The sequence below is a fragment of the Rattus rattus genome, chromosome 1, assembly GCF_011064425.1.
Source record: "Rattus rattus isolate New Zealand chromosome 1, Rrattus_CSIRO_v1, whole genome shotgun sequence".
Lineage (NCBI taxonomy): Eukaryota > Metazoa > Chordata > Mammalia > Rodentia > Muridae > Rattus > Rattus rattus.
The window spans coordinates 228323179-228351096 of record NC_046154.1 but is presented as its reverse complement, the minus strand read 5'-3'; the positions used below and the strand labels follow the sequence as shown (position 1 = coordinate 228351096).

Here is a 27918-nt window from a genome sequence, read left to right as displayed (position 1 = left end):
AAGAGCAACAAGTGTTCTTAACTCCTGAGATATCTCTGTAGCCGTAGCCCCTACAATCATTTTTAAATGTGAATTATTCTTTGGTTACTAGTCACACAGAAGCAAGGTAGACTGGACTTGAATGATACACCTTGCTTTGCTAATCCCTGTCATGATAGATGTTTACTAGGTAAGTTCTTTCACCCAAAGGGACATGGTGCTTTCTTTTAGTGAAACAAAAGTATCATTGTTCCTAAGATAAGTTCTGATAATCAGGATATAATATTTCATATTTAATCCTTGATATTCAGGTACCTGTGAATCTATACCTTCTGATTTATAAAAAGTTCCATGAATTATCTAGAAACTATTGTTGATGACACAATGTCCAAAAGGTCTACTGACTTTGCTCTCCTGTTTTCACAGTAGAACCTGCATTGATTCTATCTCTGACAACTGTTATTTTGTTATGTTAAGTATATTCTCCATTTACTTCTTCTTATAAGTTAATACTGTACTTATACAGCTTCTGAGTCATGACGAAAGTATGAAACCTGGACCAGAATATTTTCTTAAGGCTAGTTTTACCTTTTTTAAAAAAGAAATCTCTTTAAGAAAGTCTCAGGTGCCAGGAATCCAAGAGGTCCCTAGGACCCAATAGGGATGATACTAGCTGAAATACCCAACAAAGGGGAGAGAGAGAGACCATATCCAATGGATAGGCACAGCCCCTGGTTAAGGGATGGGGCTACCCACACATCTCAAATATATTAATCCAGAATTGCTCTTGTCAAAAGGAAATTCAGGCACAAAGAGTGGAGCAGAGATTGAAGGAAAGACCATCCAGGGACTGCCACACCTTGGGATCTATCCCATCTGCAGACACCAAACACAGACACTATTGCTGATGCCAAGAAGTGCTTGCTGACAGGAGCCTGGTATAGCTGTCCCCTGAGAGACTGTGCCAGAGTCTGACCAATACAGATGCTGATGCAAACAGCCAGGCACCAGACTAAGTGCAGGGACCCCAGTGGGGGAGTTAGGGGAAGAACCGAAGGGGCTGAAGCAGGCAGCAACCCCGCAGGAAGAACAACATCAACCAAATCAGACCCCAAGGCTCCCAGGGACTAAACCACCAACCAAAGAGTGTATATGGAGGAACTCATGGCTCCAGCTGCATATGGAGCAGAGGGCCTTATCTGCCATCAATGGGAAGGGAACCTCCTGGCCTTGTGGAGGCTTGATAACCCAGCATAGGGGAATGCCAGGGGCTGAATTGGAAAGGGGTACGTGGCTGGGGGAGCAGCCTCATAGAAGCAAGGGGAATGGGGCAGGGGATGGGTGTTTAACTGGGAAGAGGGATAATATTTGAAATGTAGATAAGTAAAATAACCAATAAAAAGAAGAGCCAAGGAGTCATCTGCTGTTGGTTAAAATGGAGTGATGCGTTTTACAAGTCACATAAAAGCTGCAGGAGATTTGACTCAGGTGGAATAATAAGGTGATTATTTTTCTTATGTGTTATGAAGACTAACAGTTAGCATTTAGGAACAAAGTCTGAGTCCCTCAGAGATGTTCAAGCCAGTGTGACTATTTGTCTCTTGACCATCTCCATGTACATAGCACCACAGTCACAAATACCTGTAGCCAAATTAGACTTCCCCTGTGTTCATGCCTCTGCATTAGCATCTGTCCACAGCTGCAAGGCTGACTGGGGAATTGAAGAGGGCTTTGAAGCTCTGTCATTGGAGTGGACAGAAGGGAAAAGTGCTGGAAATGTGTTTATATTCCCAAGTGTCTACAACAAAGGAAAGCATAACCTGTGTGATACTCAGATTGTTTTTGCCAGGAAGTCTCTACTGAATTTGAGTCCAGAATGACTGATCTATAGTTATTCCATAATTTGGTATTTGTAGAGTGACAGAAGGGTTGTTTCCTTTGGGATCTTCATTTTCATCTCAAAACAAAACATGCACATGCAATTTTAAACAGGCTACTTCAATTATAGAAGCTAATCAGAGGGATTGTAGTATCTTTATTTCTAAGATAAATCATTAACTTAACATTTATTGTGTGCAACTATGTACAACTATTTAGGCTTTTTTTTAAGAACAGTAATATCTCCATTCTGCTAATGACAGTCAAACATTTCAAAAGATCTTTGAAGTTCTGTCATATTTGTTTATTGGACAGGTGGTTTGGAAGCAACTTTCATTTGCTATTCTGAAAAATGCAGAAGTTATTCAGGAGCCAACCACAAAAAATAGGATTGAATTTGAATCTTTCCATAATGTCTACCCTTTTCCTTAAATAATTACTGGGTAACTACTATTAAATTACTTATTCGTCCAAACACCAGGTGTGTAAAGCTCACTAAAATATAATCAATTTCTTTATTTTATGTGTGTGAGCACACTGTCACTGTCTTCAGACACACCAGAAGAGGGCACCAGATGTCCATTACAGATGGTTATGAGCCACCATGTGGATACTGGAAATTGAACTCAGGACCTCTTGAAGAGTAGTCAGTGCTCTTAACCACTGCGCCATCTCTCTAGGCTGACCAGATGCTCCAATGAAGTTGTGATTACTTTAGCTCTTGCCTCCAAACCTGATGATCCTGAGTTTAGTCCTTGGCACCCACTTGATGGAAAAAGAATTCTTTCAAGTTGTCTTTCAACTTACACACACTATATAATAAAAGTTTTTTTAAGTATAGTCAATTTCTCCTGGAAACTATTGGTATTCTATGCAATCATGTTATAAATATTTGCAATGCATAGCACATAGAGAGAACAACACAGAAAGACATTCTGATCTTTTAATAAGAAAAAATAGGAATTGTCAACATCGTTTAGGTAGATACACAGAACTCAAGCTCAGTTAAAGCTTCGAAGCAGAAAGAAGACAACATTAATTCTGCCTGAAGGGCCTATTCATGCAAATAATGTAAGAGATACTACTGAGAGATATCAGTCCGGCCAAGGAGAGGAAGCACAGGGCATTTCAAGCAGTTTCAGTGGAGGTATTACTAAGCCATTTCACCCTAGGTTTTCTGGGGAGTATTTGCTCCGTGTTAAGGGAAAGCTTAGTCAGAAACAAGAGTATCAGAAGGGAACAGAGCTCTCCATTCTTCATTTCAAGTGAGATCGCTGCTGTTTGGAAGGACTGGGAAGTTGGGTGAATTTTTAGCAAAAAACACCCTAAATCAGTGTAGTTATATGGTACATATTATGACACTTCTTATGTTTATATATATTATATATATATATATATATCATCCACAGATACATATCATTGATATCTGCATTTACATCTATATGTTACTATCGCTCATTGTGTATCATTGTGAGGAGTTAAAATGAGACTAATACTTTCTTGTTTCTTACTATGACCTAAGTCACATCAAAATAGCACTGTTCAAAGGTACATCTTTGAACATTTTTTGAGGCAGGTGTCAGCCCAGTTTAGATGGTATCTAGTTTGGAAATAAATTCTTTTCCAGAAAATTTTTAAAGTATTGTTAAGCTGTTTTTTCTTATACACACATGCGTGCACACACGCACACACACACACACATACACACACTACAACCACCACCATATACACAGACTCACACACATGCACACACAGAGAAACACATGAGCACACACACACAAACTCACACATGTGCATTAACACACACATACATATCGATACATACAGTGTGTAGAAACCACAGTAACAATAAAAAACATGTACTGGCTGAGGAAACTCTGAAACCTTTGAATAAGAATATCTTGAGAACTTTGCTTTCTACTTAATGGTTATGATATTTGTGTCAAAGTGAAAGTGAATAGAGTGGGATTTTTATCATTTACTTTGATAAAATATAATTTACACCCTTATAAAAATCCTGTATTTTATAAGACACTTATGCTAAGTAACTGTCACTACTACCTATCTGCGAAATCATTTTTTCATCACAAACTGGAACACTGAAGATCCAGCTCTGCAAAAATCTCCACCTACTCCCATTTTCTTCCATACACAGGCCCCTAGGTAACAATTACCGTTTTAACTTTGTGGACTAACTGATCTGAGTACTTACTATAAGTGGATCCGTGAAAGTTTTATTCTAAGTACTCACACAACTGTCCTTTTATTTGATTTTGGTTTCTTGAGACAAAATCACACACTAGTTCAGGCTGACCTGAAATTCATTATGCAGCCTAGGCCTCAAACGTGTGAGAATTCTCATGCCTCAGCCTTTCAAGTGTTGGGATTACAAATGTGAGTACTACACAGGGGTGTAAACGTTCTGTTGGGACAGGCTTATTTCATTTAGCATAATTTCCTCAGTGTTCATCCATGTTGCTTTATCTACAAAGATTTTGTGTTTACGTTTAAACTATAATCACTCTGTATTTGTCACACTTCCCAGTCTCTGTTTTATTCATGGACATTTAGATTGTTTTACTTTTTATTTACCAATATCATTGTTTTATTTTTATTTATTTTTGTCATTCCCCAGCATCAACCCAAATTTTGTTATTTTCTTGATATCTTCTCATGATATTCCCTATTCAGAAGACCTGGTCTCATGTTTGGGAAGTCAACCTACTACCATACATGTCAGTATAGACCGCTTCATCAGCAATATTGGTTGTACTGCTTCATATAAATATTCTCGGTATTTCAATGCCTGAATAATAGAGATCTGTCATCACATTGATGTGTCTAACTCCCCTACGACAGCTGAAAACCTTAGGACAAATATACACCGTCGCTTAGTAATCACCATAGTCTCCATTCCCAGATCTCGAGCAGGACATGTAACACACATTTAAGAAAACAAACATTTGTTCAACTGCAGAATTAGCCAGAAGTCACCTCTCTTTACACAATCAGGCCTTAAACCGGTGGATTTTTCTCCACTAGTAAAATATTGGGTGTTCAAAGTATAAGATAGTCTATAAACCAGAGGCACTGTATAGTTTATTGACTTTCTGTACACGTAGCCTTAGTCATCACACAAATATTTAAATCTTCCATAGCAATTCCCTCTTTTACGGTAAACCTAGCATCGATTTAGGTTTTTGCTCTTGGACTTATTTGTTTTAAAATATTTCTGACAGGCTTTGCTTTGTTGTTCCTGAAATTTCATGTCCCTGATATTTACAAATCAAGCGATGTTCCAGTGGCCTCTTCTAAGGTGCGACCTTCATCTCTGCTCATCATGTTCTTGGTGTCCCTTCTGCTTTCTTGTTCCTGTCCTCCTCTCTACCCGTGCTTGTTTTCACTAAACTTATTTACTCAGTTTAATGGTCTCAGCTGCTCATGGGTCAGCTTTGAGACCCTCTTCATGCTTCTTTGATTTTTCTCAAATATTCCTCTGCTTAACGGGTTTCTAGTCGTTGCATCAATAGCATAGAAAGCTTGAAGTCTTTACCTGAAGCTTTCCCGACTATGTCTTCGATTTAACTTATTAGCATTGAAAATTTCAAAATGGGGAGTTAAAAATCCAAAATCTGTGCTAGAAACTTATAGTTAAAAACCATTAGCACAGAAAATCCCCAGCATGGATGCGTATGTATCTAGTATGGTGTCACAATTCCATTTTGAAGACATCATCTCCTTTCATGTGCACATTCCCCTCAAGTGGAAGCCAGGTGATTGCTGATAGAAATTTAGATTAGTGCACAGGTAGAATAAAACTTCCTCCTAAGGGAGAGACTCATGGGAACAGATGAAGGGAGTATAAGTCTGCTTTGGTGGTGAAGGCGATAGGGCAAGAGAATCCAAGGTGTTGGAAGCTCACAGCAGTTCAGTGGTATTCCCATACCTGAATTTCAATGCAGAAAGCAACAGGGGATCATGCTGGAAGAGAAAGATCAAAGCTGGGCATTTTTCTTTCCCTCATTAATGTATAATTCCATCCCTTGTGAATCTACTATCTCCCTACCGAAGCACAGCTTTTTAGAGTAATCACAATTTTAGTATATTTAATTGAATATTCGTTTTAAGTAGGCTAGTCTTTGGAGATGAGAAGCTGATTGATATTAACAGTAATTAGTTTCATGCTCTCACTGGTTCTCTTTGTATCACTGTAATTCAAACATGGTAGTTTGTTCATAAGTATTCAATCTATACTGACTCTGTTGAGTAGCAGCGGTTGATGTTTGGGACACTGACCTTAGTTGAATTTTACTTGGGTTAAGTTCACTGTGGTCACCTTAAGGGTCTCAGTTCAATAACGAACATGTTATTTAATTTCAGCCAATGAGAAGGGGTTAAAGTTTAGAGGAAGAATTAGGGAAAGAACTAAGCCTAAGTTCTCTATTCTTCAAAGTTATTACCTTAAGCATGTGACTCAAAGGCCTATATGAATAGGACAAAGGCAATACTACCAATAGCAACATGGGAGGAGGATCAAAGGTCCTTTAGCCGACGGTTGAGCTATAAACTCCACTAGCTTGGGACTCAAACTTAGACAGACCTTCCATTATAAAAGCTTACAAGTTTCTTTTCTATTTAATCCACTTTGGATATGCTCATCTCTAACTTAAATTCATGTGCATTCCGAATGATACTTGACCTTTGTGACCTTCAGCAGACACCTGTGTGACCTTCAATGACCATAACCCTTTTGAGCCTCATTTCCCTTATCTGAAAAATGAATATAATTATGTCTGGTAGAGTTTTTCATGAATATCATTTGAGGTTCAGAACAAAGCCTGAGGGAGGGCACAGGAATTGATCCTTGCTGAGAGCTTAACTTTGTGATGTGACTATTCATTGCTTTTAGGAATGGTGGAGACTAGGGAAGGAGGAATCCACTAATAATGTCTCTATAAAATGGCAGGAAACTGCATGCCTATGATCTCCCTTTCAAGCAGATGGTTTAGATTGTTGATATTTATTCTCCAAGGTACCTTGTATTCTACAGGAAGGTCACAGGAAGGCAGAGGAGTGAAGACGACAGTTAGAAAAAGACACATATAGAAAAGTCATAGCAAAGGCAAAACTTAAATGCTAAGTAGGACTTAGGTGAAAACGGAAAACATTTTAAGAATAGAAACAGGTACAGAATCTTTGAGTTGGGCAATAACTTGGTGAAGGAAGAAAGGAAGCGGGTGAGGAAAAGCATGATGATCAGGGGAAATTTGGTATGGGTAGAGAATCTTGCAAGATCAAAGAGGATGGGACTTGCTGGACAAGATGACGTTTTCTGAATTACCTAAGTGTAAGATGAGGTCATTAGATGACGTAATATACACACACATACCCATGTTCATGGGTCTTAAGGGATAAGTAAAGGAGATGAATTAGTTTGGCGGTGTGAATGTGTGATACCTGTCTCAGTCTGTGGTGGTGACAGAGGAGATGGGACTGGGATGCACATGAACGGTTGTCTCCGCTCCAGTTAATTGTTTTGCTTATTGATGGGAGGGATTATAGTGACTCTTGCAGACAGTGAAGCCAAGAATGACTCCCGAGTTTTAGGGAAATCAATGGGCAGATTTCTGTGATCAGAAAACTGAAGTTCACTTTTGACCATGTGAAGACTGGGTGTTTCCTGTATCAAGAGCTTTGGAAATTGGTGGTAGCTGTTAATAAGAAAATGAAGAATGGAAAGAACATGCCCAATTCCACATCTACTGGGAAGAAGTCTTCCAAAGTAGTTCTCCCTGCAAAATTGTCTTTAAAGAGTCAGTAAGAGAAGAGGGAACCACAGCCTAGTTAGAGTGGAGAGCGACAAATGCTGTAGCATAGACTTACAGAGGTGACAAACCAATGAGAAAGAATGAATAGGGGAAAAGCTAATATGGGAAATTGTGAGTGAATTAATGTCCTAATAACAGGTTTTAGTATTTGATATATCATCTAAGATCCAAGTAATGATGATGAGGATGGGAATTTAAAACTCATGGTTTTGAAACACAAAAATCCAAAATAATTTATTATGACACATCCTAAAACACAGGTCTATGTACATTACGTGCATATGTGCAAGTGTTCAGACACATGTGCAAGTGGTAGTTTGTGGGAATTGTTTAGGGGAAAACGATTCTCATAAAATTCATTGCTATTTCTTAGATAAGATTGGGCACCGAGGAGGAGTGTACACATGCTTTCTAAATGAATATATATCCCAAGATATGAGCTCTAGATTTTATTGGTGGAGATATTAATTTTAGATAGTATGGCGATGAAAATGAGAAATTTGAAGCTATCAGGGCTTGAGTACCATAAGCCCTCTGGACCTTGGCCTTTCTTTTTTTCAGCAGAGATATCTTTAAAAAATCATTAGTTCATTTCTCTGTTCAGTCCTTACAGTGCTCCACCTGTGCATTAAGTCTCTGTTGAGAGTCTACCCCAGGGACAGTATATATACATGCCCAGTAAGTACTGGTTGAATGAATGCAAGAGAATAGACTGAGTGAGTGCATGCTTAATGACTAGAGGAGTTCCGTAGGGAGTGAGCAGGTTCTAGATGAAGGGAGAGCAATAAACCAGACTTCAGGGTTGACATAGCTAAGTGGGAGGCAGTAATGAAGCTGCCTGGTCTGGTACTCCATCTGTACTGTGGGCATTAGTGATGTGCTCAAAGTAAGTCTTTGGAATTGAGGGGTTTCCCACAATGCTGTGTTCTTTCCTAACCCATGTTGTGTCCTATAGTCATTATACCACTTCTCAGCTCACAGGCCGAAGGCACCCTGTTTCCTTCCCACTTAGGCCTGATGAAATATTTTCTGTCACAGACACTTTCTTTGTATGACTCGTTTTCTCAGCTCTATTTGTTCATCTTTCCTAGCTCTCCACTGTGGTTTGAATCCACGGGGTATTGATCACCCTGCCCATGCTGACGGAATTAAACTGCAAATTGAAGGCGAAGGTGTAGAATCTCAATCCATTAAGAACAGAAATTTCCAGAAGGTATCTGACCAAAAAGGAACCCCCAAGAGACTTCAGGGAGAAGCTGAGACAGCAAAGGTGAGCTCTTGGCCAATTAAGCACTAAAAGTCTGAGGCTGGAGTCTTGCTAAGCCACGGTCAGCCACAGAGAAGGGCTACTAATGCTTCTGCTAATCACTGATGTATCTTTGGTAATATCAGTGCTGTGTCTCATTGATAAATGATAATATATGACAATGTTGTCTGAGTTCCATTTGGATGAAATCCAAACATGTGTGTCACTCTGTGTAAGAGGCTCTGGACCATGGATTAAAGCAAAGAGCCTCTCTTATCTAACAGTAATAGAGTTTAAACCTTTCTTCTTCCTTCCTTCCTTCCTTCCTTCCTTCCTTCCTTCCTTCCTTCCTTCCTTCCTTCCTTCATACCTTCCTTCCTTCCTTCCTTCCTTCCTTTCATTCTTTCTTTTGCACAAGTTATGCAACTTTAGGCTTCATATTCTCCATCCATAAATGATTCCTAAAATCTGCTTCCCCATTAGGATGAGCTGAATAAATGATTTTGTGCTTCTGAAAATGTTTTCTAAAAGCCTGATCCTAAGGGACTTTTGCTGACAAAGGCTATTCATGATAATAACTGACTTTTGTAAATATATGCGTATGTAGCAGATTTAAAGTACTCTTGGTGCTGGGGCTTATTATGTCTTTAATCATCCTATGAGTCAGACAATAGTAAACCGTAGTTGATGAAAATAAAGCTGTTCTATTTTGATGGAGGGTTAGTTTTTAGTCGTTGGCCTAAATGTAGGTGCCAAACAACTGAGGAAGTATGCATTGAAAGTATACCAAATAGTGCTGGGTGTCAACAACCTCCTATAAAGGCTTTCTCTTGTTACCCCCCAAAATGGTGTGCAAATACAAAGACCCACAAGCAGACATTAGAGGTTTCATGAGGGAGAGGGAGGGAAGGGAGGGAGGAAGAGAGAGAGAGAGAGAGAGAGAGAGAGAGAGAGAGAGAGAGAGAGAGAGAGATTAGAACACTCAGGTGTAGATGGGTTGTCTCCATCAAATCCCTCCCATCAGACCTCAGGGAACTCACTCAGAGGAGGAAGCAGAAAGAATATAAGAGTCAGAGGGGATGAAAGACTCCAAGAAATCAAGATCCTCTGAATCACCATGAGCAAAGGTCTTATGGATGCACAGAAACCAAGGAAGTGAGCACGGAGTCTGCATAGGGACCTCTGCTTATAATATTATGGTTTCCAGTTTGATGTTTTTATGGGACACCCAAGCATGTGAGTGAGATTCTTGGGTTCTTTCCTTTCTGTTGGCTTGTCCAACTTTGATAGGATAGTTTTTGTTTTATCTTGTAATATTTTATTTTCTTACATTTCTATCATTGTCTCTTAGAAGCATCTTCTTTTCTAATGAGAGACAGAAAGGGATTGGATCAGGATGGGAGGAGAAGTGGGGAGAAACTGGGAGGAGTGGGGGGAGGGGAAACTATAATTAGGATATATTGTTTGAGAAAAGAATCTATTTTCAATGAAAGGAAAAAAGTCACTGTATGGATTTTTTCTATAAAGTCAGGAACAATATCCATGCCCAAGTGTTGAGGATGTTCATTTTAGCTTTCTCATTGGAAATGGAGGGAATTGATCTTCGTAGACATTTGCTTGCTCTTTGTGTGTTTATTGAGTGAGTATATGCGAACTTTAGAAAGCGAACATAATGGAAACTGGAAGAAGGAAGGTCACCTGGCTGTTTTACCACAATCCTTGTGCCTCTCATCATGTTTTCTGGATTAAAATGTGATTTTGTTTTACCTGTAGCTGTGAATAATGATCATTGTTGCTTCCTCTCTGGCTAGATAATTAAAAACAGATGACATTACTCATGTGTATCTCTGGGTGTGATGTAAGAATTGGCGAATGATTGGTGAGGAAGGTATTGTGAGCAGCTTTCACTGAATATTTTTATGTGGAGAAATTGCACTTTAAAGGAAATTGCTGGACTGTCCGAGTTGGGCTTGTGAGCAGAGCTGGTGGTAAGTGAGATTAGCCATGGCATCTAAAGTTAATCAATCTGTGGTGTTTTAGAGTCATCTGAGGATACGGGGAAAACTATGCTTAGGGTCTGATTTTACTCAGGAAGATAAATCGAGCTTGGCAGCGTTAAAGATGTCTAAAATATTAAGAATCCAACTGGAAAAAAGAGAAAAAGTAGTTCTTGATATTTGTTTTATTTTTACTTCAAATGTAATTAAATATTTGCAGATTATATCTTTGTTCTTTAAAAATATTTACAGAAAATCGGTTCAGATCTTATGTGGTTTGATTGCTTCTGAGTTCATGTTGAGTGCGTGATTTTGTGCTTCTGCAGAAAAGAATGTACAATTCTGTAAAGCATCCCTCCGCCTTTTCAAAACAATAGACCATGTTTAGAAATTATGTTCATTGGATTTTGTCCAAATCATCCACAATAAAACAGAGAAACAGGAAGATTCTAAGGTCTTCACATTGACATGTTTAAAGAAAAACAGAGGAGAAATTTCAATCAAGCATGGGCAGAATTTGTCCTTTCCACAGAGGCCAAACAGGGGAAGCTGGTTGATGGGAACATACAATGACGGTTCTCTATGGTGATGACCGAGGGTCTAGTGGCAACACAACTTCCTATCTGCCCCATCGGCAGCACAGACTTGTTTTGTGTACATATAGACATGTTTGTGTTTCCTCTTCTGTTGTTTGTAGAGGACCATCAGGACTGTGAGCCGTCTTCTTTTTTTTCTTGTTTAGGTAGTTGAATCTGCTAACTTGACCCACTCACAACTTACCCATTGAACCTCAGACATGCAAAGACATTCAGCTGTTCAGATGGGCATGGCTTTTCTGGAGGTGGTTTGATGGTAATTCCTAAGGTTTTCAGAGGGTGTAATTTTCAGGCCAATGATTTCCTTTCCAGGGTCTTATCCTAAGGAAATAATAAGATATACAAAGGAGGATACAAGATAATGGTCAATGCAACACTTTACTATATGAAAATATTGAACATAATTTGTGTCTGTTCACAATACGCTGGCTAAAAGAAATCTGTGTTCATAGTGTGGAAGAGAACACTTCCTTTTTAGGAAGTGCTGTATACAAGTGATAATATTTTAACCTGAGGAAGGAGTTACTTCATGATGTGTAAGGTCACCACATATGTAAAAATGTCCTTTGAATAAGGGCACCCCAGAGTGGGGACAGTGCTTAATCTCTATTTTAAGCAGTAGATTATACTGACATTGAGGTGATGGGGAGATCTTTCTGCACTTGTGTTTTGTTTGTTTTTTTAAGATAAGCATCATTTTCATTATATTTATTTAAAAGGTTGTCCCAGAAACTTTGTATTCATAGTTTCACTATGACTTTTTATTGTTAATGCTCTTCCTTTGGGCTGCTACATTTCCTTGGATGGCCTCTATTCCTGCTGGCAAGTTTGTTTGCCAAAAGGTTAAAGCTTTTAATTCTTGTTGATAACTTTTTATTCATTGAGAAAGTGAGTTATTGCGTCTTAGCCTTCTAGTGGCTTGGACCATAGATAACATCTAATGTACTAATTTTGACTTTGCCTCTACCTAGAGATCTGAAGTTCCATCCAGGTTACCTGGTCACGTTATAAATCGCCCATCTGATTATTAGCATTTGAACTGTTTGGCAAATCATGTTCTTCAGTGTATACTCCTTAGGCTTCGCTGAAGAAACCGTTTTGTAGCTCCCTGCATTAATTACGTTTTAATTTAATCTCTTTCTGTCTCTGTGTCTGTGTCTGTGTCTGTGTCTGTCTGTCTGTCTGTCTCTCTCTCTCTCTCTTTTTCTCTGTGGGTGTGTGCTGTGTATGTGTGTATTTGTGTGTGTGTGTGTGTGTGTGTGTGTGTGTGTGTGTGTGTCTGTGTAGAGGCATATGTATGTGAGTGAAGGTGCCACTGGAAGAGGGAAAAGATGTTATATCCCCTGGATCTAGAGTTACAGGCAATGGTGACCCCACTCTACATGTGCATAGAGAACTGAACTTGATTCCTTTGTAAGAACTTTCAACCACTGAGCCATCTCTCTAACCTGATCATTAAAAATATTTAAGCGTGAGGATTGTAACATGAGCTTAATTGCATGACGTTTATAGTTTTTCATAATTTAGAACACTATAGATATAGATCTCTTCCCTCAGCATTCATGGAACCCCACAGAAGAAGTAGAAAAAAATTAAGAGGCAGAGGAGATGGAGGACACCAGGAAAACATGAACCTGTGAATCAACATGAACAAAACCTCATATGAATTCTCAGAGACTGAGGTAGCAGGCACAGGACCTTCACAGACTGCACCAGGTCCTCCTCATATATAGTATGGCTTACAGTTTATGATTTTATGAGATTCCTGAGTGTGTGAACGAGTGTGTCTCTATCCTTTTGCTGCCTTCTCTTAGGTTCCTTTCTTTCTGCTTGTTTGTCTTGTTCAACTCTGACATAAAATAGTCTTAGGTTTAATTTATCATTTTTTACATTTTATTCCTTAGAAGCCTGTTTATTTTCTAATGAGAGCAAGAAAGGTAGTGGATCCAAATAGGAAAGAAGCAGGAGTAGAGAGAGAGAGAGAGAGAGACACCATAATTATAATATATTATGTGAGAAAAATTATTTTCAATGAAAGGCAAAAATACATAAAGATGTGGGTGTTTATGTTTATGGTTTCCTAAATTCTGGAACAATTATTTCCAACGGGTTCTCTATCTTAGAAAGCCGTGAAGTAACAGGTGGCTTTAATCGCCCCACCTAAACAAGTAGTCAGCAGCGTGGTGCCTCTAGCACGTATAAAACAAAGTGAAGGTAGCAGGATAATCTCCCACTGGGTCTGAAAACTTATTATCATTAGGTCACTGAATATAATTGAAATGCCACTTTTTGAAAGATATTTATCAATGTAGGTCCTCAGGATTCGCTCAAGTCCCTGGGAATCTGTGCCAAGAGGATACACACTATCCCAAAAACTGCAGTTCCAAATTCAAGATCCAGAAGTAATGCTTTAATTTTGTAGTGGAGAGTACAAGGCAAGAGATAGAATAGACATAGCATTATTGTTTCACGGGAGGCCCAGTGGGTATTCAAAGGCACCATTGCTATAACTGTTTTGATGAGCATGGCTCTCTGACATGGCGATGGCTCAGCCTCTTTCTCATCATTCTTCTGTACCGTATAACCTATAGGCAAGTCATCGTTTCTGTAGACTAGGTAAGAGTTTCCAAGGGAACAACCCTCTTGATGGCACATCCTGCAGGCAGGCTCAGACCTGAGGTCATTTAGCCTTTTTCTCGCGAAGCATGTGGTAGAAGATTGATAGGGAGGTTACTTCGATGATTCCAGGTAGAACTTGACCTGTGCTCGCGAAGTACAGGAAGATTCAAGCACAGAGCTGTGAGGATGGATGGTCCTTAGTGTTGAATCCTAAGCATATGGTTCAGGTGTTTCAGTAGAGATGCTCAGGTGTGTTCGACCGAAGTCTCACAGGGTCAGGGTTTGTATAATGGCAGTCAAGACTGGATGAATTGGTTGGGGCCAGATATATGGCACTTGAATGAAAATGATGAATTTATTTTTAACAGGATTGCCCAGTAAAGCAGCCACTAGAAACATATAACTATGGGAATTTTTGCAAATGGAATAAAGTTAAAAAAAAAAAAAAAGAGCTAATTTCTTTGGTCAGATAGCCAGGCTTGTGGTCATGACATGTGGCTAGAGGGTCTCTCTTGTCCTCCGTGTGCTACAGATCATGATCATCAACCCAGAAAGTTTTTCTGCAAACACCTGCTCTAATCTGCAGAAATCCATGGAGTTTTCTGGGTATAGAGGTGAGCCTAAAGACCGACAAAGATTTCCTTGCTCTCTGAACCTTGTCCTTAGGCCTAGGTGCATTTATGTTCCAGTTGGAACAAAATTCATTAAAATAAGCAGATGTTTCTTTTGAAAGTGGCATTCCTTAATGCTCTGGCAGCTGAAAATCTCGCATCTTCAGGAGGCAGATGTAGGTAGATCTCTGAGTTTGAGGCCAGCATGGGCTTCAGAGTAAGCTCCATGGAGAAACCCTTTCTCAAAAATGAAACAGAACAAAACAAAAACGCTTTTTATAGAAGATGATGGAATGACATTTATCCAGAGGCAGGCAGGAGTCTTGCTATTTTTCATCCTGGGTTTCTGGCCTGTGTCATCACAAGTGCCATAAACAAACTTTGGAAAAGTAGATGGTCTTGATTTCTTGAATTAATTTTCTACGTGTTTATTGGGAAGGCCACCTGGTATATTCTTAGACTTCTTTAATATGAGTTTTAAGAATCTTAATCCCCCTCCCATAATGCTATTCCAGGGGTGAGTTTTCGATTGTCTCTCATTTATGGTTCTGCCTCATACTTATGTTTTTAACATTTGCACCTCCGTCTTAAAATTCAGAAATCTGGGAATTTAAATAGTTCACCAAAATGTAGTTCATGCTTAATAACTTTAGGAAGAAGAACCAGAAGTCTCAGTCTAATAGCTCTAAATTCAGGGTTTTTATTGCCTAAACATTAAATGAACAAATGATCTATTTATTTGGAAAGAATAAAATACAGTCTGTTGTACTTAGAAGCTAGCCAACTAGCATAAGAAGAGGTTAAAATGCTGCATGTATTCTTTACTCCTCTGAGAGAAACACAGCAGGCTTGATGGCTGTATTATATAAGGGAGGAACAATACCAGCATCTGAAACGGGGAATGATTGCCTCACTTGGCTTTGGGATACATTATGTGAGTCTTTGGCAGGAGACAGCCTTTTCTCATTAGGCTAATATTAGATTCAGTTTGTGTTTCTTTGGCACCGAGTTAAAGGAGCTGGCCTGGAACTTGGTGCTGTAGGCAAGAGAAGAAGAAAGTCTGGTGTTGTGGATAAGGCACAGGCGGGTAGATGAGAATGGACTGTGGGTCAAATGGTAGACATTTGAAACAATGAGCAGAAGTCATTAATCTAGAATCAAAGCAGACAGCTGAAAGAACTTTGACTCGGGTATGAAGATGAAGAGTGGGTTGTACTTAACCTTGATCACATCACATTGTGTGATGGTCTCTGAGAAGATCTGTGGCAGTTTGGGAATAGAATGATGTCGTTCTTGGCTATCTGTACAGCTTGCCTCAAGTAACGGGAGTGTCTCCATATAAAGCTGGCAACCCAGCGTAATGTCACCAATGACAGGAAATGATGTAATGCATGAGACACATAATGAGCACATGCTTAATGAATTGTCTGAGGGTCAGAGAAAGAGTGAAAAGCAAATGGGACTTCATGCTATGTGAGTCCCAGGCCACAACATCACCGCTACATTGGGTATTTGGAGAGATCTCAGAAGAAACTAGTCAACTACATTTATTGATGTGTTTATTGCTAATGAATTAGTCTCTGAAAGCATCACCACAATATGGTACATTTGAACCACTGATTCATGGTTTCGTCATCAAAGAGAAACCCTCAAGAGCATGTTCACCATATCCACTGGTGAGGGATCTGAGAAACAGAGATTAAGTGGGGCTTCTGCAGACCTTGTTACTTGGCTGTAGCACAGCCTACCTTAAAATTTAATTCTTCTAAGTGCAAGATCCAATGCTAACAAAGCACTAGGCAAGACATTCATGGAGCCATCTGCTGGTGATACTTTTCCAGTGGACTAAGACCATGTGGAGTGACACATGAGATTTTAAAATCAAGAGTGAGTATTTAAGGGCACCCAGAACGAATGGGCCAGATGATCCATGTGTATGTCCACTTACAAATTTGAAACAGCTCAGAGAGGCCTAAGAAGATGGTGTTTCATCTTTTTGACTCAGGTTAAGAAGAGTTTGGTCTTCAGTAGTGGTAGCTGCTGGCACTCTGCAAAAGTGTTCTTTTTTTCTAGCCTAAAACTCTGGAGATCCATGCAACACCCAAACCTGGAAGTTCTAACAGAATTGTAACAAATTTGATTAAGATGTTTCAGAAGGTTAATTTTCACAGACAGACTCCGGGGGTTTCATGATAGCATTGAACTTATGATGCAATTAGAATGAAATCACATCCCCCACCCCCAGGTCTTGGCAGTGGGACATATGGAAAACCTAAAGGGATTAAGAGCCATGGCCAGCCCTTCTAAGTGAAGGATTAAGCAGCTGATGGCGCTGAACTGCATAGAGAAAGACAGGATGGTATAAAATCAGCATTCAATGGGTGGTAGAAAGAAGAGTTCATTCTTTGACTATACTTGTAGCAAGAGGGCTAATGCTAGTGCCTGGTTGTTGACAAATGCACATTATTTCTAAGGAGATAGAATGACTTGTTATTTCATTCATTCATTCATTCATTCATTCTCTTTGTCCATATTATAATGTATCTTATTCATAAAATACATATTCCTAGTGTGGCTTTCTCATCACTGCTTGTCTTCTTTCCCTAATCTCCTACACTGTAGTTGCTATTGCACTATGATTATTTGAACTCAGGTGCTATTTAGAACAAAGATTTGCAAGATTTTTAGTAAATGATCATCTAAAAAGAACTGTATATGGTAGATACTGATATGACATACAACATTGAGGAAGTAGATATGCTTCATTGAGTTAATAAGGGGTATCTGTAGTTTAGACACACTTCTATGACTTCATGGTGGCATAGCATGCAGGCAGAACAGTTTATTAGAGATGACAGGCTTATATGTCACATGCCTAGTAGTGTACAGAACTGTGTATGCAGATGAGGATTTGAAGAAGTGTATTTTAAATTGTTTTAAAGAAACAGTCTGTTGGTTTTGCCCTATTTTATCAGTATACAAAGGTTCATAGCATGTGTTCTGTTTGAAAACAAAGTATAAGAAGTATATAATTGTTAAGACCAAAGCCACTATAATATATAAATATTTTAGAATTATTCCATTGTTTTACTGTTTTAATATAAAGTGTCTTGTGAAAATAGATATATAATAAGAACTTTGTCAGAGAAGTTCTGGAAACCGCAGATCATAGGATATAGCTAAATGAAGTAGGTCATGGAAGACAGATTTTTGGAATGTCTTGTCCCTAGCCCCTTTCTGTGTCTCTCCTTTTTAAAAAGATGAATATTTTATTTATTTATATTTCAAATGTTATCCCGCTCCTCAGTTTTCCCTCTGTAAACTGTCTATCCCATCCCCCTGTACCCTGCTTCTATTGGGGGTGCTCCCCATCTTACCCACCTACCCAGTCCAGCCTCCCTGCCCTAGCATTCCTCTACACTGGGACATCTAGCCTTCACAGGACTTAGGGCCTCCCCTACCATTGATGCCAGATAAGGCCTCTTCACCTCCTTCAGTCCTTCCCTAACTCCTCCATTGGGATCGCTGTGATCAGTATGATGGTTAGGTTGGAGCATTCTCATCTGTATTGGTCAGGATCCCACAGAGCCTCTCAGGAGACAGTTGTAACAGTCTCCTGTCAGCAAGCATTTCTTGACATCAGCAACAGTGTTTAGGTTTGTTGTCTGCCTATGGGGTGGATCTGGATGGCCTTTTCTTCAGTCTCTATTCTTAGTCCCTATATTTCCTTTAAACGGAAGCAATTCCAGGTTAAAATTTTGGAGATGGGTGGGTGACCCCATCCCTCAACTGGGGCACCATGTCTAACTTCTGGATCTGGTCTCGACAGGTTTTCCCTCCCCTTTGTGAGGGTATTTCAGCTAATGTCATCCCCAAGGGGTCCTGGGAGGCTCTTGCTTTCCTGGCATCTGGAACTTTCCAGTTGCTATCCCAAGTTCTCCATCCCCCATTGCTACATTCCTCTGTTCAATTTCCTGATCCTCCATAAACCTCCCCCATCTCCTCCCATACCTGATTCTGCCCCTCTTTTTCCCCTCCCCCTCCTCTGTTCCTCCTAAGTCCCTCCCACCCTCTACTTCCCTTGATCATTCTGTTCTCCCTTCTAAGTAGGACTGAAACATCCACTCTTTGATCTTCCTTCTTCTTGAGCTTCATGTGTCTGAGTCTCTTTTTGGTTCCCTTTTGCCACAAGATAAACAGCCTCCTATGCCGTTCATTCATCTTACTCACCCTGCCGGTGATAGACAGAAACCTCTGAAACTGTGAACTGAAACAAATCTTCCTCCCATTAAATCAATTATGTCAGGTATTTTATCATAGTGATGAACGAAATGAAGCAACAAAACAAACAAACAAAAATTCCAGCATACCTTGGGAAAGATTTTTTTGCAACACTAATAAATTAGACTAAACTTGTATATATCATGTTAAAATGCAAAAGGCCTGGCCAGTTCTGTCATATAGAGGTGACTTGGTCATTGGCAAGTCACATTTATTCCCCCAAATACCTCTTCTGAAGTCCATGCCTGATCCCCCTTCACAGCCCTCATGACTCTTCCTCACCTTCTCTTTCCCACTGAACACATTAGTAGTTTCTTTTCCAGCTTCCATTCCACTCTTGCTCTCTTAGGCACCAGTTCCTATTTAGCTATCTTGAAGGGGAGGATTCCTCAGTTGCTTAACATTCTTAACGCTTTCCCAGAATGCTTCACATAAAAATCCAGGTTTCTATGATGGCTGATAATAAATCTAAACGTTTTGGCCCTGCCCACCTCCTATGGAGCCCAGCTTGATTCCTATCAGGTGCAACTCTGAAATCTGAACTCCATGAGAGCATTTTTCTTGCTCATCCCTCTAGCTCCAGTGTCTGGGAATGTATCCAGCATGTAGGTAGGATTAAGTTGGTGAAAACTGAATGATTAAGCCAGATGATGTGACACGCTTTTATAGTGTGTTTTATTTTGCCTCACACTTATTATATTATCTTTAGCTTTTCTGATCAGAATCTAAGGATACATCATGGGTCCCCTAATGGCTGACTGTATTGTGAGACTGTATTTCTACACTAGTAGGTGTGAGTGGGACATCATGCACGTGGCACATACATAACACTTGCAAAGTCCACCTAGCGCACATCATCCTCAACAAATCCTGGTTGTCCCCCAGACTAGGTAAATACCTGACTGAAGAGTGTGGCTAACTTCTCAGACTAGAGCCTGCTTTCTATCTACACCTCCAAGTGTCATCCAACATTTCAGATGTCAGAAGTCTCACTCAAGTGTTCAGAACCTTCAGTACAAGGATCTCAGATTCTCCTTGTTCACCTTCTAAAAACTAGTTGGTGCTTAAAGAAACAGAAAGCAGAGTCCTCTTCAAATGATGAGGAATTCTGCTTTAAACTGGAAACTTATGCCAGCAGGCATGGAGCAAGACCTGCAATATTATTTCCAGGTGAATAGTTTCCGAGTGTTACTTTGACAGGTCCCCTTATAGAAGCAGTGTCATAGCCAGTTAGAGATGCTGTTACAAAATGCTGCAACCCAGGTCATTTCAATAGTAGCCTTTTTCTTTCATGTAATTCTAAAGCTTAGGAAGGCTAAGTTCAACATGCTCCGTGACTTGTTCCCATGAGGGTCCTCTCAGCTTGCGGTTAGCCATCCTCTTTCTGCATCTTCCCATGACAAAGAATGAGGCCTCCCTTCTTAAAGCAAAATCCATCTTCTATCATAACCTTATCAACCTCAATTACCTTCCAGATGACCTCCTCTAAAAACCTATCAAATCCGGGCATAGGGCTTCAGCGTAAAAATTTTCAATACACAAGCATTCAGTCCTTGACATATAACAACTAAGCGTTTTAACCAAATGCCAAATATTAAATCAGTATTTGACAGAAATTGAATATGCTCATAAAATGGATGTCTGACATACAATAATAAATCTGAAATATTAAATCTTATTTATTATTTACTTATTACAACTCATTTACTGTAACTTTGTTAAAGATAAACAAAACGGTTTTTAAATTTGGCATTTCAGAGCAGTGGTAATACCTTCTTAGAACTGTTCCCTACTGGGCATGCATTTGTGACATTGAAAATTAAGCTCTTTCAGCTAGGGGTCAGGAAAGGAGCCAAATTCTCTCTTCAGGCCACTGTAACAGTATTTTCAATGGCTACACTTCCAGCCCTAAGTCATTAAGCTTTTTCCACATTAACAACCGTAAGACTTGGGAGTCTGGATTTGCCCTGTTGTTTGATGGTCATGTTGCAGTTTGATTGAAGCGTCCCATAAACTAAAGCTTGGGGCTATTCTTGATGATATTTTCTAAAAAAAAGTCCCTCTAACTGATTTCCTTTGGTAACCGTCCCTTTATTTTTCTCTTCAAGCAATGCTTTCACAGATCCGCAGTTAAGCCTGATTCTCAGTTCTCCCACCAGAATGACCTTACCGATGGGTGGTTGGGACTCATAGCTTGCCATTCCTATGCTAAGTGTTGTTCAGTCACACTTTCACCCAGATTTGAAGTCCATGACCTTCCAGCATGCTCTCAGGCCCTTGTGCTGTGTCCTCTAGCTAGTCCCTCCTGGCATCTGCTACTGCACCTTTCAGTGCCCTAGCTGTTCCTGCTTCAATCCAGGCACCTGCCCATCTCAGAACTCCCTCCTGGCTGCCTGGCTGTACTTTCATCTCCTCCTTTGTCTGAGACAAAGCTCATGAGGCAGTTTCACTGAAAGGAAGGCAGACTTTCCCAAGCCTCCATTCTGTGTCACACCATCCTCTCCTATGCTTATCACTTTCTAAAGAATATATACTACTTTGATATTTATTGTGTTTATTATCTGATACCACCACTAGCCATAACTCAGTATCATAGCCCCAAGTATCCCATCCTGAGAAATACTTGGAAAGGCTCAGATATTTGTTGTTTGAGTGAATTCTTCCCATAACCACTACACATTCCATTTTTCAAATGGTAGAATTCCCCTATATAAACAATCCTGGAAATTGCACTTCCTAAATTATATCTAGAATGCTTGGATTCGATGGAAAGATTCTATAACTCAATAATAAAACCAATGGACATTCCTACTTGAGTTATTGATAATGGTAGAGTCATTGGATATATAAATAATCTATATTAGCAAATGCTCATTAGCTGTTCACTAATTCAGCATTTCCAAGAAGATAGTTTAAATGGCGCTTTTCTATCTAGCCTGCCCAAACCCAAAAGCAGTAGCCAAATTCTAGCTGCAGATACCTGAACAAATACAATAACCACGACTGAACTTAGTCCTTCTTTATCCTCATGTAATTCATCTGTTTTAGCTCATAAATACTCAGATCCTGTTTACACGGCTCACTTGCATATTATATAGCTAATTTGTTTAAGGGGCAAGATTATTCAGCTTTTTCCTCATAGTTCACCAGACAACAATGGTTAAATGTACATGTTGGGTGGTTGGAAACTCATAGAGGTTATTGGTGGCAGGTCAGACCTGGAGCAGAGAGAAAAACACCAATGTTTAAATATGCTATCCAGCACAACATTTTTGTAAGGAAGATATTTCAGTATTTTATTTTAAATAGCCAGGCTTCTAGGGGCCGTGTGTCCGGCCCCTCTTCTGCCCAGCTATGTGACCTGGGACCACGTTCTTGGCCTTCTGTACTTGTTTGCATTCTCATACCCAGTGGGAATAATGAAATCTACTTCACTGGGTTCTCTAGAATCTTTGATGCTTACATATCAAATGTTCAGATAGGCACACTGTAAATTAAACAATATTAGTCTGTATGTTGTTATCCTTCATGTCATAGCCATTATCCACAGGAAAGAGTTTGGCAAGATGAATTGAAAATTGCATATATAATGTACATGCACACACCTGTATTCCACACACATTGGCAAAGAACCCAAGTTGGCTTCCTTCGGTTTGTTCCGTTTGCCTGCATAAACTTAAAGCCTAAACAATTCTTCACCATCAGAAATCCCAGACATTTCTCATTTAAAATGTCAAGAGTTTTTACTTCTCTGGAAAAAACTAGCATCTGGAAATAGCCATCCTAGGTCCATACCAGACGGGCTCTACAGCTGCTGCTCTTGTTGGATTGACAGACAGCCTTTCTTGTTTTGTTCTACTCATGTCTGCTCCATCTCACTCATTTTGAATTTTGCTGCGCTTCAATGAGCTGTTTGGTTTCTGACTCATGGTGTACAAGATACTGAAACAATACGAATGAGATAGGTAACCCTCTTTGATTTAGTGAGGATGGCTGTTACACGCCTAAAAATACACATGTTCTATATTCAGTTCTACATATGAGGGCCTGTCTCTGGAGTGTTATATTGTACAGACAGAAGAGACAACACCTTCTAGAGTCTGTCTTATAGGAGACTACATGTCAAGCAAGTTTTTTTTTTTTGCAAGTATTCTTATACAAAGTCTAATATACCTTTGGAAGTAAACTAAGGTCTAGAAACTGATAAGAAAAAAAGATGGAGTAAGATATGGGAAAGAGATAGGGGAGGGGTAAAGAAAATAGATTTTTTCTGAGGTAGAACTAAGAAGTTGAAAGTAGGGAGAAGTAGCATTCTACAGGCATGAATCATGTTTAGGAACAGAAAAGATGACATCATGGAGAGATCATGCTGTTGTATCTGAGCTTTTGTTTTTAAATGGTGTGCGTCTGTGTCTGTGTGTGTGGTATGTGTGTAATATGTGTGGTGTGTGGTATGTGTATTGTGTGTGGTATATGTATATATATTTATGGGGTATTGTGTGTGTGTGTGTGGTGTGTATATGTGTGTGGTATGTATATGTGTGTGATGTGTATTGTGTATGTGTTGTGTGTGTTTGTGGTGTATGTATGTGTGTATGTGTATGTGTTGTGTGTGTATGTGTGTTTGTGTGTGTATGTGTGTGTGTATGTGTGGTGGGTGTATGTGTGTGTACTGTGTGTGTGTGTGTGTGTGTGTGTGTGTGTGTATGTGTGTGTATGTGTGTGTGTGTGTGTGTGTGTGTGTGTATGGTGTGTGTGTATAGAGTGTATGTGTGTGTGTATGTGTGTGTGTGTGTTTGTGTGTCTGTGTGTCTGTGTACCACTATTCATACATTGTATTCAGAAGACAAGTTGAAGCAATCAAGCTTACCATATGTTCTGAGGATGAAATGCAAACTGTCAGGCTTGCATGGCAGAACCATTTTTCTAATCCAGGTCTTAGCTTGAATTTATTTATTTATTTATTTATTTATTTATTTATTTATTTATTTATTTATTCATTCATTTATTTATATCCCAAACACTGCTCCCCCTCCAGGTCTCTCCTCACAGAATCCTTCTCCACATCATCCCTCCCTTTGTCCTTTGAGATGGTGCCCCCCCCGGGATCCCCCATGGTACTCCCCCACCCCGATACATCAAGTCTCTGCCAGATTAGGTGCAACCTCTCCCACTGAGGACAGACAAGGCAGCCATGGAGACTGAGCTGCATGGCTGCTACAAATGTGCTAGGAGCCTCGTTCCTCAGTGAAGGGGTCTGGGAGGAAGCTCTAACTGTTCCTCAGATTGTGGATTAGAGGGTAGGAAAAAGGGAGAGGGCCAGGGCGATGGTAATTTCTGGTGAAAGATGACAGCGTCTAGGAATAGGTCAATAGAAATGAAGAGAAATGATAGAAGCCAGGGATATTTGGGAGACAGAACTGGAAAGTTGTGATTAGTTATAATCTATGAGGCAAAGAAAGTAATTAAGGATTCTGATGAATCTCTAACTTAAACAGCGAGCAGTCATTGGTATTAATTAGTGATATAGAGAAAATTGGTAAGAGAATGAGTTTTGGAGTAGGGGAAGTCAGAATTTCATTATAACCTTGTTAATTCTATGATTCCAGAGTAAAAAGATGTCAAGTGCATCGTTTAATTTGAGTACAGGTGTGAAAGTCTTTGCCCAAGATGAAGATTAGATCTCACTTCTTCCAGTTTGTTAGTGCAGCAAAAGCTTAGCCTGACCACATCAACCCGACCGGTTGACCGGATTTTATGTTGCTTGCTGTTACCTGGTACATTACTGCCAGACAGACACCTTGATGAACCGCAGGGCCAGATGCCATCCCCGACAAAGAGTGGATGCTTAGCTGATACTCCCAAGTCAGATGTAATCATGGATTTTAAACACATGGAGTCTGCATTCCCCCATTCCCCCCATTGATTTTTTTTCTTAAAATCAAATTACTGAAATAAACATCAATTTCCATTTAAAGATTGTAAAGCTTTTCTTCTCTTGGTACCCAGAATTTTCAACTGATATCCAGCCATTGTGGGGCATGGAATTTCCTAGTGCCCCATTGGGTATCTGCATATAACTGACAGCAATTAACTGCTGCCTCCAGCTCCCAGTAAAGCAGAGATTTCCTGCCATGTGGTGCATTTCCACCCTCCCCATTTATCGCTGACTGTTCAGCACCTGAAGCAGGATTCAACGTGTGTGTGTGTGTGTGTGTGTGTGTGTGTGTGTGTGTGTGTGTGTGTGTGTGTGTGTGTGTGTGTGTGTTGTGTGGTGTATGTTTATTGTGTGTTTGTGTCTGTGGCATGGTGTGTATATGTGGTATGCGTGTTGTGTGCATGTGGTGGTATGTTTGTGTTTGTCTGGGATGTGTGTGTCTGGTGTGTGTGTGTGTGTGTGTGTGTGTCTGGTGTGTGTGTATGTGTGTGTGTGTGTCTGGTGTGTGTGTGTGTGTGTGTGTGTGTTCTTCAGAGTGCACCATGGGAAGGTGGGGATGCAGCTTAATGTGCTTAAGTAATTGTTTTGATGTGAAGGGCCTGGCCTACTTTTTCCTACTTAATGTTCATCTGGCATGCAACCTCCCTTAGTGTTAGTATCAACTTTCTGAGAGAGAAAGCTTCTCCTTGAATGACCTCCTTCTCCTCTTGGGCTTACTTGGCTAATATTTATCGGCAACATCTGGAGTTTAGTTATTTACAGCAGTGCTCATTACTGCACGTCTGTGAGTCATGGCAGCTCGTAGCTAGCTCTGCCATTTTGTTGCAGATGGCCCCCCTTGGAGCTCTGAGTCTCATAGCCATTTCTCAGAAGGCAGGGGCTGCACATGATATTGAAAAATCCCAGATAATCTATGGAAAAGTAATGGTAACAATTATAATAGACATTAAAAGTCATCAAATTCAAAGTCTTCTCCTTTATTTATGAAAATGTTCCCGGGTAAAGAAGCATACTGAGTGGCAAACTTGTAATTAACATGCTTGCTATCCACATTCCACCACACCTTCCTGTGTTAGAGGAATACTTCACTTGCAAACCATGTCTTAGATATTTCAGTCATGGAAGAAAGGTATTAATGTGTTTGAGTTAATTACTTTAGCTTAAGGGCTTCTTAACCTTTCTCCTGGAGTTCCTTCATGAGCCTTTCTGGGTTAGAACTCTGCAGGCTGTGGATTTGTGTCCTGGGTGTGGTTTAAATGGACTTCAAGAGTGGAATGGGGAGGGCCAGGCAACTCCCAGTGCTTCTCAAAGTGGTTCTTAAAGTCACGAATCAATTTCCATGCTTTTTTCAAGGCAAGTAATATTTGCTACATATACTTCCTTGAGAGCTATGCAGCAAATGAAGAATAAATTTAACTATCATCAGATTAAAATATGTACTAGATTTTTTTTCTTGGTCACCCCCCATGGCTCTGTGTTATCTCTTTTCTGATCCCTACTTCCAATTAGTTCCCCAGTGATTCAACATTGAAGAGAGTTGAGAGTCACTCCTGCAGTAACCATTAGCAATCAATAACTTCTTAGAAAGGGGTGAAGCCTGGTGTGCACCTCCTCTATTCATGAGAGGATGTTGAGAGACCCAGCCGTTGTCAGAGATCCACTCCTGCTGTGTGTTCATGAATCCTACAGATATCTAGTACTGCTGGGTGTTCATGACTCCAGCATGTCAATGAGCTTGTTTTCCAGATAACAGTTGTTCATGGCCCTCCTCCTTATCTTCTAGCCCTTTTAGTCTCTCTACCCATCACCTACAGTGTCTCATGTGCCTTCACAGGGGAAAGGAAAGGTGGTATGGGATGTGCCATTTAGGGTGGAATGTGTAACAGTCACTAGCTCTCAGCACTCTGTCCAGATGTGAGTTTCTGTGCTGTCACTTTCTGCAAATAGGAGCCTCCTTTTCCTGGACTGAGGGTGGCCCTAGTCTCTAACTATAACCATAAATATTTAGATGAAACTTTGACAAAATCTCCATTTAGGGAAACAATGACTGCCAAAATGATAGTGTTTTAATTGGGTTTACAGTGTTAGATGTGTATTCCTTGTAGTAAAGAGGGCTTCCAATCTAATTGCAAAGTGGTTAATTAACATCAATAGATTCCTGCTACTAATGCTCCAGTGAGCATATCTTCTCTGGACGTATGGCAGCAAGCATAAGAATACTGATGAGTTCTCTCTGCCAATAGCCTGCATAGAGCCTTCCAGCACACTAAACATAAACCAGCAGGTAGAGAATACTCCGGTTCACTACTAACTTGATTTCCTTGTGCCCTATCATCAATGCATATGCTGTCTTCATTTCTCTTTATCCTATAGCTAAAGTGTGGGGCATCTTCAGCAGTGGGGTCTTACCATCTGCTTTGGGTGGGCAAACCGAGAGCATGAGTCTTTGTCTCTTATTATAGATTTCTCTTGAATTTTTAATTATTTTAAACTTATCTGTATTATTTGAAATTGATGTTTACTTTATGTGCATGGGTGCTTTGCCTGCCTGTATTTCGGTGCATATCTGTGGTGGAGGTATGTGCATATGAATGCAGGTGCCTACAAAGGCCACGGAGGGCTTCAGATCTCTGGAGCTAGAGTTACAGGCAGTTCTGAGTCAACTAAGGAGGCTGCCAGAACAAACTCCACTCTTCTGCAGTTGTAACATATGCTCTTAACCACCAAGCCACCTCTCCAGACCTTACTATGATCATTTTCTATATTTGTGGGCTGAACAAAAATTTATTCTTACATTTCCTAGCTTTCTGAACAACGTTTATTAATCAGGTACTCTTCAGAACCATAAACTTTAAGACACTAATTTCTTTTCCCTTTAATACACTAATTTCATGTTAAGAGTTACAATTTAGCATTTGGCTTCTTTTAATGAAGAAGACAGTTTT

The 27918-nt window shown here is 39.9% G+C and overlaps 1 protein-coding gene across 2 annotated transcripts in view; it reads left to right on the top strand.

Moving 5' to 3' along the window:
- LOC116911400 (sterile alpha motif domain-containing protein 12-like) overlaps window positions 1-27918 on the top strand; it is a 184693-nt gene that overhangs the window by 46705 nt on the left and 110070 nt on the right. For both annotated transcript variants that reach the window (XM_032915371.1, XM_032915364.1), the window contains exon 2: window positions 8777-8955. In XM_032915371.1, coding sequence (XP_032771262.1) covers window positions 8777-8955 — 179 coding nt within the window. The remainder of the gene's footprint in view (window positions 1-8776; window positions 8956-27918) is intronic.